The sequence below is a fragment of the Ruditapes philippinarum genome, unplaced genomic scaffold (genome assembly GCF_026571515.1).
Source record: "Ruditapes philippinarum isolate M1 unplaced genomic scaffold, ASM2657151v2 ctg966_1_1_1_1, whole genome shotgun sequence".
In the NCBI taxonomy this organism is placed as follows: domain Eukaryota; kingdom Metazoa; phylum Mollusca; class Bivalvia; order Venerida; family Veneridae; genus Ruditapes; species Ruditapes philippinarum.
Window position 1 is genome coordinate 27,944 of NW_026855524.1, and position 12,717 is coordinate 40,660.

The 12,717-nt window shown below is 34.1% G+C and overlaps 1 protein-coding gene across 1 annotated transcript; it reads left to right on the plus strand.

The window, feature by feature from the left end:
• Positions 1-498: 498 nt before the first annotated feature.
• Positions 499-4,890, plus strand: LOC132743616 (malate dehydrogenase, cytoplasmic-like; the record flags this gene model as incomplete). The annotated part of the gene is made up of 6 exons (XM_060732154.1): positions 499-604; positions 981-1,169; positions 1,459-1,465; positions 2,000-2,057; positions 3,869-3,982; positions 4,279-4,890. Coding segments are annotated over 6 exons (693 nt in total), but the record flags the coding sequence as incomplete, so codon positions are not given.
• Positions 4,891-12,717: the final 7,827 nt, after the last annotated feature.

Genomic DNA, 12,717 nt, shown 5'->3' on the forward strand with positions numbered 1-12,717 from the left:
CCTATCTTAAAATAGTGTACTGTCGGTGAAACAGGTATACCTGTTCTCTGTCTGCCAAGAAAGGTTTTATGATAATTTTTATGCATACATCATTTCATGTAGATGCAGAGTGTTTGTTAAAACAATTGATCTGTTAGTTTCCCTTTTATTCAGGTAGTACCTAACTACTGCCTATTTGAATATTTATCCCTGTAAAGATAATTTCCTGTGTAAAACACACATTGTTGAAATCATTTAAAAAGAAATTCATAACCTTGACTCCAAATATGTACTGTCATATAACCCTTACACTGCTAAATTTATGTAAGTTAACGGATTAGCTCAGTTTTTTGAAATTTGGGAAAATTAAATGTTTTAGGGATTTAAAATTAATCTAAAATAAAAATGTAGGGCTTGTTGGGGCAATTCTATGGTAGGCTGGAAATTTTATACAGGTTGAAAATATGCATATAAAATACTTATATAGAAAATATCATATGTTACAATTAACTACTGTGTTTAATTCAGCCAATTGTCTTGGTACTGTTGGATATTACACCTATGATGGGTGTTCTTGGTGGAGTTGTCATGGAGTTGAAAGATTGTGCTTTTCCAGTAGTTACAGGTAATTTAGTTTATAATTGAAACATTGCAGTATTTTTTTTTTGTATTTTTTAAAAGAAAAGATAAATGTAAATTCAAGTCTTTTTCTGACATAAGTTTGCAAAAAAAGAATAGTTTTAGAAACTTCACTTTTCAAGCATAAAGATGGCCGAAAGAAGCAGTATTGTCACTATTGAATGAATGTGCAGCAAGAAATTGACGAACAAAAATGAGTAAAAAGCAGAGAGAGAGAGGAGAGAGACCTGCTTATAGGAAGAAATGCATCGTGTCAATGTGACATATTTGTTCAGTAGTACATTCATTTAGAAAGCCATCAATGGTTTCAATATTGATCACACCATTTATAATTAAGAAGCTGAAATTTTTGTTTATTACAGAAATTGTTGCCACCGATGATTATGATACAGCTTTCAAGGATGCTGATGCATGTATGCTTGTTGGCGCAATGCCGAGAAAAGAAGGCATGGAAAGAAAAGATCTGTTGGCAGCAAACGTAAAAATATTCAAAGGTCAAGGAGAATCGTTGAATAAGGTTGCTAAGAAAACGGTCAAGGTAAAAATACTTAGTATTGCTCCTTAACTTAATAACTACTGATTATTGTAATGTGTATCTTTAATTTCAATTTTATATGCCCAATTTGTTTAATCTGATACAACTAGTGATCTATGTATGTGTTAATAGTTCATTGCAATCTCTTTTTATCACATGTTAAAACAAGTTAAATGCTGAGTTTAAAGGAAAATAAATGAATAAAATGTTTTGTTTTTTATTATTTAGTAAATTTTTAAGCAGTTTTAAATTATTATGCATGAAGGGGGCATATTTGTTTATGAATTTTCAATTTGTTTGTACAGGTATATTGTTGGGATAATCCTGCTAAAATGCGTTAAGTGCTCGAAGGCTCCCAAGTATTCCTAAGAGAGGAAAGCGGGGCCATCACCCAGGCTTGAGCCAAAAGAGAAAGACAGGTAAGTAGCAGAAATTAAAATATAGTTTAATTCAAAGTGAATTAAGTAAAATTTGTAAGATGAATGTTTTATAATGAATATCAAAATTGATGAACAATCTAAAAAAATTTTTGGGTTTTAAAATTCCCATGTAAGAAAAGTTTTTAATTTTTTTTTGCTTATAGAAAGAATGAAAAATGAAAAATCCCCAACCCATTATAAATTTTTAATTAATTTTTAAACATTTTTTTTTAAATTGCTAAAATTGTTAACAAATTTTGGTTCATTTAAATTAAGATTGATATTTGCATTTTTGAAAATTTTCATTTAGGTGGCAGAGTGTGGAAGGAGTTTGGGGTGATATTCAATGCTATAATTGGGTAACCATCATTCTACGCAGTACCCCAGATATGAGAACATGCTATCATGTGATAAATTGAATGGCAAGGCGTACAAGTCATGATGCTGTCAAGATGAACAATTGGCTGAAAAACGAATTTATCTCTGTATGTCATCAACTTTGCTTGTATATTTTTAAAATTATAAAAAAAAAAGAAATGTGAACAAAATGAGGAATAAATCACTTTTGCCATTGCCATTTTAAGTTTTGAGCTTTAATGAAATGACGATTTTCAGACATTTTCCATCAATAATTTAATAAAGCATGGCACCTGAAACAAAGAACAGTAGTCTAAGGCTCCAAAACAGGCTAAATAGGCAAATTTTTACTACTCCTTCCATTTGTGATAGAAATGCCAGATCTGTTATTTTCTGCTGATCTGTTTGTAAGTTTTAATTTTTCAAGTCAGTTTTTCTGCTTTTTTAAAAGCTAGTTGTGGCTAGATACAATGGAAGTTTATAGCTACAGAAATGGCACTAAGGTCAATAATGGCTAGGTGTTTGGGTATTACTGCATAAAAATGTATTTGAACCTATTGAACAGTTTTATGTAAAAATGAATTTTGACATTTGCAAAACACTAACCTGTCTTTCAAGTTTTCAGCTACAACATACCATTTTATATGCAGAAAAGTTGTAAAACATTCTTCAAGGTTTTCTGGCCAAATATAATATGACCCATGCCTATGAATTAAGCCTATTTTATGGGTGTCCAGGTGAACAGTTAAAAAAAATAGTCTTTTATTAGCTCGACTATTCGATAAGAATAAGTAGAGCTATTGCAGTCACCCGAGCGTCGGCGTCGGCGTAACCACTTATGTTAAAGTTTTTGTAATAGTTCAAATATTTTCAAAGTCCATTGACATATGGCTTTGAAACTTTGCACACTTGTTCACCATCATGACCCCAACCTGTAGACAGGAGAAGGTAACTCTATCAAGCATTTTGACAGAATTATGCCCTTTTTCGACTTAGAATTTACGTTAAAGTTTTTGTAATAGTTCAAATATTTTCAAAGTACATTGACATATGGTTTTGAAACTTTGCACACTTGTTCACCATCATGACCCCAACCTGTAGACAGGAGGAGGTACTCTATCAAGCATTTTGACAGAATTATGCCCCTTTTTCGAGTTAGAATTACGTTAAAGTTTTTGTAATAGTTCAAATATTTTCAAAGTCGATTGACATATGGCTTTGAAACTTTGCACACTTGTTCACATCATGACCCAACCTGTAGACAGGAGAAGGTAACTCTATCAAGCATTTTGACAGAATTATGCCCCTTTTTCGAGTTAGAATTTACGTTAAAGTTTTTGTAATAGTTCAAATATTTTCAAAGTCGATTGACATATGGCTTTGAAACTTTGCACACTTGTTCACCATCATGACCCCAACCTGTAGACAGGAGGAGGTAACTCTATTAAGCATTTTGACAGAATTATGCCCCTTTTTCGACTTAGAATTTACGTTAAAGTTTTTGTAATAGTTCAAATATTTTCAAAGTCCATAGACATATGGCTTTGAAACTTTGCACACTTGTTCACCATCATGACCCCAACCTGTAGACAGGAGAATGTAACTCTATCAAGCATTTTGACAGAATTATGCCCCTTTTTCGACTTAGAATTTACGTTAAAGTTTTTGTAATAGTTCAAATATTTTCAAAGTCCATAGACATATGGCTTTGAAACTTTGCACACTTGTTTACCATCATGACCCCAACCTGTAAACAGGAGGAGGTAACTGTATCAAGCATTTTTTTTACTATCAAGCACTAAGAATAGTCGAGCGTTGCTGTCCTACCGACAGCTCTTGTTAAATAAGCAGAACATTGCTTTACAAAATACTTCAGTGCATACCACAGTTTCATAGCATAGAAGTGCATATTGATATAGCAAATTATTTACTTTTATAGACTGTGCAGAAGCGTGGAGCAGCTGTCATAGCAGCCAGGAAGCTTTCCAGTGCCATGTCTGCAGCCAATGCCACCTGTGACCACATGAGAGATTGGTGGTTTGGCACTAAGCCTGTAAGTTTATTGTCAATCATAAGAAAATGTAAATCCGATAAAGAATATTGCAATTTTTTATCTATATATATTTTATGATTTATTTGCCAAAATTTGTGATTTTTTTTTTAAAACAATAATTTTTTTATAAATAAATGTTAGCACTTCATAAATCTTACAAAGTTTATACTTTATAGAAATTGACTGTTCCCTTTCATAAATAAAATTTATAAATTAAAAAAATGTACAATTGCCATGAGCAAATATAAAGGCAAAAATTGAAGTATATATTTTAAGATAGTTAAATTGCTTTTCAGGGTGAGTGGACATCTATGGCTGTTATTTCCGACAATAATCCATACAATGTACCAGCAAATCTTATGTACTCGTTCCCTGTAGAAATCAAGGATGGGAAATGGTCCATTAAAGGCGGACTGGCTATTGATGATTTTTCACAAGAAAAAATGGACATCACTGCCAAGGAGCTTGAAGAAGAGAGAGATGCTGCCCTTGTTGTTGTTGGTGATAAAAAATGACCTCATAAATTGTAATAAAGATCTGCAGGAGAACAGATCATAAATATACTTCCTATGTGTAGTCCTACTCTGTGTGAAAGTAACACTATTGTGCTTTTATTGAATATAATACTTTAGCTTTAATTTGTATATGTGAATGTATAAATAACAAAAATAAATAGTGCTAATTTCTGAAAAAATCACACACTGCAATTGAAGAATTTAATTCTATCACAGAAAATTATTTCAACTGTTTCTATACACAAATTGTGCTTTAATGAAAACAAGATGGTTTGGTTAATTTTTGTTTTTGTTTTCTGAGAGATCACTGCTTTTTACAGATTTTGAAAAAGAAATTAACCTGGTGCTTAGTGATATATACACAAAGAATTCAATAAATGTAGGAAATAAACATATTAGTCTTCTGTATTCTTTGGTTCAAATATTTTTTTTATATTTTTTTGTGTGCTCAGTATCCCCCTGCCAAAATGTTTTCAGGATTTGCTAGTTGTAACGATACTAAATGCACAGACATTTGAACAAGAGCTATTAAGGAGCAGCACATTACACTTTTCCAATGCTGACATATATGGTGTTGTCTTCATCTCTGATGCTGGATAGTAAATTACACAATTTCTGAATTAAATAATAATTTGAATATTAAATGTCACATTGAACTTTTTGTGACCTCAAAATGTAAAAAAAAAAGTTAAAGTTCGTTGCGACTTGACTACACATAAAATGTCCCAGGTTACTGATTTAAAAGCCATTCATTTGTTTTTATTATATGCCTAAATGACCTTGACTTTTTGATCTTGAAATGGTTGTTGCAGGTAAAACTCATCAAGGTACATCTGGAGGCCTTTTTTAGCTCGACTTTTCTATGAAAAGGGGAGCTATCCTACTCGCCCCGGCGTCGGCGTCGGCGTCACACCTTGGTTAAGTTTTTCGTACCACCCCACTTTATTTCAGAAGTATTACAAGTATGGCTTTGAAACTTACCATACTTGTTCACCATCATAACCTCCATCTACAGACAAGAGTACATAACTCTGTCAAGGTTTTTGACAGAATTATGGCCCTTTTTTGACTTAGAAAGTGTATTGAGCTTGGTTAAGTTTTTTGTACCACCTCACTTTATTTCAAAACCATTGGAGGTATTGCTTTGAAACTGACCATACTTGTTTACCATCACGACCTTCATCAACAGACAAGAGGACATAACTCTGTCAAGGTTTTTGACAGAATTATGCCCCTTTTTGACTTAGAAAATACATTGAATATGGGTAAAATCCACTTATTGCCTTAACCCTTTGAGATATTGCTTTGAAACTTTTAATGCTATTTCACATCATTACCCCCATCTGTACGCAAGAGAAGGTAACTCTGTCAAGGATTTGTTTTAAAAATTAAGGCCTTTTATCGACTTAGAATCTTGGTTAAGTTTTTAGTACCAGTCCACTTTTTGACTGAACTGTTTGAGATATTAATTTGAAAGTTGGAATACTTGTTTACAATCATGATTCCCAAACATGTCCAGGAGAAGGTAATTCTGTCAAAGATTTTATTTGAATTATGGCCCTTAACTGTCAATGTTTTGTATTATAGGCAAGCACTAAAAAACTTAAAAAATCTAAAAAAATTCATTCCTATCCACTTGTTCACTTTACCATAAATTATGTCATAATAAAATAATTCTTCACTAAATATCTTAATGCTCATGGCCATTGTTCACTTTAAAAATACAGAGATTCTTGTATTGCCTTTTACTGCAAAAACTTTTTTTATTGGCAAGCAATAAAAAAGTCGAGCGCGCTGTCTTACGGACAGCTCTTGTTTTTTTAGCTCCACTCTGAAGAAAAGAAAGTGGAGTTATTGTTGTGACCCCTGTGTCGTGGTTGTTATACCTTTTTGTAAAGGTTCATTTTCTAAAACTATAAAAAGCTAATCAATTCAACTTAATATAATACATGTTTATTAAAATCATGAAAGGATGCCATTTCTAAAGGGCAGATGACCCTTAAAAGTTTTGTTTTTCCTAAGTTAAGCCCCTTTTTCAAATATAAGCCCTGGTTCACTTTTTGTTAAGGTCTGTTTTCTCAGAAACTCAAGTTATTCACTTAAAACTTGGTAAACATGTTCACTATCAAACTTTGACACCTTTCAAAAGGGATGTTAATCCTAAAATTCATTTTTATAAAGTTATACCCCTTTTTGACTGATTTTTCTTTATTAATACCCCCAAAAAATTTATTTACCCCCAAAAAATGAGAATATAGTTAACCACCTGGCTGTCATTTATCCATCTGTTAGCAGTTTTTGTGTCCAGTCTGTATCTGATGGAAGTAAATTAAACTACTAAGCATAATGAGACAATTTGCAGAGCCCAGGTTGACCTTCCATGGGCCAAGGTCACACTGTGTCATTTTGTGTGAATTTCAAATCTTGTGTCCATCCTGTATCTTTTGAACTACTAGAAATTAAAACTTTTGGCAAAAAAATTACTTCTGAGATATTGTGCAGAACACAGGTTTCGCCCTGCCCCAGTCTTATTTTAGAAAACACATTTCAGTCTAATTTTGTGGAGCAATGTCTAAAGATTGTCAGAGGGTTTCTACTCTAATTGGAAGATAATTTTTGATTACTCAAACAAATTTACATTTGGACGTATATTATCTTGTCTTTGCAAAGCTCTTATTTGCTTGACATGTTTGATAACTGTCAAGGGCAGGTAAGTCTGCAAAACATTTGGATATGTAGGATGAACAAAGTTAATTTACTGAAAAATCAAGATACTGTGCACAACTAGGCTTGATTTCACGGAAATCTCCCCCCCCCCCCCCCCCCCCTCCAGTGGCTTTGAAGATGAACTTCACCCGAAAATTTACGATTTATGGTTCATAACTGTGAGAAAATGAAGATACTTTGCACAACATGGTGTCAAACAAAAACTGTGAACTTTCGATGAAATCTCCCCATTCCGCAGGTATTGGAGATAAAGGGTGGACAAGCTTATTTTACTTGTAAACTGACCATTTAGGCGGACAAGCTTATAACTCGAAAAACATTAAGAGACCATAACTGTGCCAAAAACTAATTGAGGGCAAAATCAGGACACTGCACAACTAGGCATGGTGACTAACAATCCTGTGAAGTTTCACCTAAATCTTCCTGCGGTTTTGGAGATGTAGATGGACAAGCTTATTTTACTCAAAAATAGACCATAAAGGGACCATATCTGTGAAAAAATAAAATTCAAGCTGAAAATCAAGATACTTTGTACAACTAGGCATGGTGACAAACAATCCTGTGAAGTTTCACTGAAATCTTCCTGCGGTTTGGAGATGTAGATGGACAAGCTTATTTTACTGGAAAATAGACCATAAAGGGACCTGGAAACAGTTAATTAATAATTATCTACTACACAAACTTTTCTATCTCCAACGTTTCATAAAGGGACCATATCTGTGAAAAAAAAAAAAAAAATTCAAGCTGAAAAACAAGATATTATGCACAACTAGGCATGGTGACAAACAATCCTGTGAGGTTTCACTGAAATCCCCTCAGCTGTTTTGGAGATGAATTGTGGATAAGATTTCTGGACAGAAGGACAGTGCGATAACTATATGCCCCCCTTCGGGGAGCTGTCATTGCACTTTACTATTCTGAGTTTTTGATTATGAAAAAAAAAGAATGGATATTGTTACTATTGTAGCTTTTCACAAAGAGGTAGATTCCATTTAAACTCCATTACACAAACTATATCAATTCATATCTATGCTCCAGTTATGTGTCTCTCATAGTTACCAAAAATACTGAAGACTGTGAAATTTCATGTGAATACATTCAGCATCTGTTAAGACAGTTGATAATGATTTTTGTCTGTAAAACTTACAGGCCCATTATGCCTCAAAAATGCTGTAATATTTTATTTATGAAAAGCTTTTTTATTTTTTTGTTATCTTGTTACAGCTCGTTTGCAACTTATATTTGGATTCCATTGCTCTTATAATTATAGTGAATAAGTATTTTGTATGGAAGTCAAAATACTGCTTTGTTTACATTTTGCTACCTTTATGGTCATTACTGCGCATTCAGTGCTGCGTTTCTTCAGTTGTTCAACATCTTATATACTCTCACTCCATTATTAAAACATCTCTGAACACATACACTACAGATTAAACAAATATGGATTTCTGAGGTATAATGTGCCTTTAACAGAAAAAATCAGAATGGTCAGATATTCAATCAAAATTCATGCAAGAAGTCTGGATCTTAAGACAGTGAACAACTCAATGGACCTGTCTTGCTTGTGTAATGGCATGATACTGATTAAAGTTTTTCTCACAAAATCGGTATCTTCACAATTACCGATTGTATGCACTTGAAACATTTGCCGGCTTGGCTCAATAGTCCGTAATCAAGGGGTTCCACGTTTGATATCCAGGTAAGGCAACATTTCTATGAGACAATTGACCTTTGACAATATGTACATTGATCAGTCTCTCCAAGCTGATTCAAAATTCATGTAGGGTAAGTAGTCAGTCACTTGTGATTGACTTATTTTCTAGATATGACCTGAAATGTGTTCATATTGGTGTAAAAAACGAACAAACAAATATAAAGCAACACATGTCTTTGGAATCATATCTGAATGTCACTATCCAATAACTATAATGCTGACATTGTTTTTGACTGAATTACAGTATCTCCTTTTTTTAATATACCAGTAGAAATTAACTCAAAACAAGGGTGCCATAGTCACAAAATACGCCCGTTTACGAAAGCTTTAGATGGAGATGGGGGCATTATAGATAAGTGTTATCTAGCAAGCAAGTTTTTATTCTTGGCACTGTGTTGTTAAATGAACCTTAAAACAAATCAGTAGGGAAGATATGCACAGGATGTGTGACCTTGACCTTGGTCGCAGGGACCTGAATTTTATGCACGGCACTCAGCCTCACAATGATGAACATTTGTGCCAAATTATATTGAAATCCCTCTATGCATGTAGAAGTTTTGCTCCAGACAAGCGTTTTTCTATGAGCTCTAACTGTGACCTTCACCTTTGACCTAGAGACTTGGTTCATGTGCAAGGCACTACGTCTCATGGTGGTGAAAAATTCTATAAAGTAACATTAAAATTCCTCCATGCATGTAAAAAATATGCTCCGAACAACATCTGGATATTTAATCATCTCCAGTGACCTTGACCTTGCAAATATTAACCTAAATTAAATGTGTCACACCTGTAGTCATGATAGTTACCATTTGTGCTACAATCCATCAATAAATGATGACTAAATGGTCCCTATACACATCTTCAAATTTTTATCTGAACTTTGACCTCTATGTGTAACCTTGACTTTGGTCGCAGGGATCTGAATTTTGCGTGCGACACTTAGCCTCACAATGGTGAACATTTGTGCCAAGTTATATTGAAATCCCCCTATGAATGTAGAAGTTTTGCTCCGGACAAGCGTTTTTCATGAGCTCTAAGTGTGACCTTGACCCTTGACCTGGAGACCTGGATCATGCATGGAGCAATACATATCATGGTGGTGAACATTTCCATAAAGTATTATAAAAATTCTTCCATACATGTAGGAGATATGCTCCAGACAAAATCTGGATATTTCACCATCTTTAGTGACCTTGACCTTGCATATATTGACCTAAAGTACATGTGTCACAGCCGTAGTCATGATAATGACCATTTGTGTTACAATCCCTCAATAAATGATGATTAAATCGTCCCTATACACATCTTCATATTTTTATCTAAACTTTGACCTCTATGTGTGACCTTGACCTTGGCTGCAGGGACCTGAATTTTGTGCGCGACACTCCGCCTCACAATGGTGAACATTTGTGCCAAGTTATATTGAAATCCCTCTATGCATGTGGAAGTTTTGCTCCGGACAAGCGTTTTTCACTGAGCTCTAAGTGTGTTGACCTTTGACCTAGAGACCTAGTTCATGTGCGTGACATGGCTTCTCATAATGGTGAACATTTCTATGAAATTTCATTAAAATCCCTCCATGCGTGTAGGAGATATGCTCCGGACAAAATCTGGATATTTCATCATCTTTAGTGACCTTGACCTTGTATATATTGACCTAAATTATATGTATCACAGCCATATTCTTGATAATGACCATTTGTGTTACAATCCCTCAATAAATGATGACTAAATGGTCCATATACACATCTTCATATTTTTATCTGAACTTTGACCTCTATGTGTGACCCTGACCTTGGCCGCAAGGACCTGAATCTTGCGCGCGACACTCCGCCTCACAATGGTGAACATTTGTGCCAAGTAATATTGAAATCCCTCTACAGGGTTGCCAGCACTTTGGTGAAATAAAATTCCCTGACTTTTCCCTGACTTTTCACTGACCAATTCATGTTTTTCACTGACCAAAATCGTCAAACACATAAACGGCCTCCTGACCTCCCCTATAGCCGTCCAATCCTCCCATTATATTTTTGCATGTAAACTTGTATTTATTTTCCAAAATATAAAACATTTACATCAAAGTAATGATTCAAACATTCTGTTCTAGTATTCTTAACTATTTCTATTCAAACACAGTGTGACTGTTGGTCAGTGAAACATGTGAAACATATGACATGAAAATAAGAAGAATCATAATATAAGCATCTGTATTAGAAATCACATAAGTCACTCTTTCCTTCCTAGTAGTAACACATAAAACACCAAGACTATAAGAGCAATACTTGTATGACAAAACTTAAAATTCAAACATCTCTAAACTATAACAATAAACATTTAACACAGTTACTTGTATAAGGCATCATGATAAACTCCACTGATTGTGAAAACAAGAACATAGGGCTCATTTTGGCATATCATGAAATAATCACTATAAAATTAAAGACTTTGAATAAGTGAAGTAAGTTAGTGTGAAAAAAAGTTAGTGCATTGCATAATTTAACCAGTTTCCATCATGTTTGCAAGACAAATCCTCTTGTACAATTTCGTAGTGTCGAAGCAAAAAGCAAAGCAGGTTATATGCCAATATGGTAGTTTGGTATACATGCATACTGACTAAATTTTGTTAGTAATTAAAAGCCCTTCTAGTGATCATGCACATAAATAGCTAGACCAATACAGAATACAGTGTACTGACTACATGTAGATATTGCTAGTAAGTAAAAGCACTTCTAGTGATCATGCACATAAATAGCTAGACCAATACAGAATACAGTGTACTGACTAGATATTGCTAGTAAGTAAAAGCACTTCTAGTGATCATGCACAGAAATAGCTAGACCAATACAGAATACAGTGTACTAACTAGATATTGCTAGTAAGTAAAAGCACTTCTAGTGATCATGCACAGAAATAGCTAGACCAATACAGAATACAATGTACTAACTAGATATTGCTAGTAAGTAAAAGCACTTCTAGTGATCATGCACAGAAATAGCAAGGGTTGCAAAGCCTTTCAGTCTTTAGGCTGAATGATGTTCTAAGGAAAATAATGGGTATTATAATCACTAAGTTAACATATAATGCTTCTAAATATCACAGTTTACTGTTATTTGAATTTAATGCTTAACTGTGAGAGTGATAAAGTCAAATATTAAATGCCTAAAGACTGCCATAGCCAAGAAAGACCTTCAATGCGTATATTTTTCGACCTTTGAAATAATTTTTCCCTGACTTTTCACTGACTTTTCAGGATTTTCATTTTTCACTGACCAAATTTCAAAATTCCCTGACCTTGAAAAAATACCCAATTCCCCTGACTTTTCAAGTCCGCTGGCAACCCTGCTCTATACATGTGGAAGTTTTGCTCCGGACAAGCATTTTTCAATGAGCTCTAAGTGTGACCTTGACCTTTGACCTAGAGACCTGGTTCATGTGCGTGACACTGCTCCTCATAGTGGTGAACATTTCTATGAAGTTTCATTAAAATCCCTCCATACATGTAGGAGATATGCTCTGGACAAAATTGGACGACGCCCGCCCGCCAGGGGCGTTCCCATAATACGTCCCGTTTTTCAAACGGGCGTATAATGATGTCTTGCAGATACTAATGAGGGTACAGACATATATTCAATTGAAGTTTCACTTACATTGTGATCGTAATCTGGTCAAAATCCCATGAATTTATCTATCTTGTTGTTTGAATAAATTAAAACCAATTAAACCCTTTGTGAGTGAAGTTCCGTACTCAAGTTTCACTTGCAAGATGAATATCCAAAACT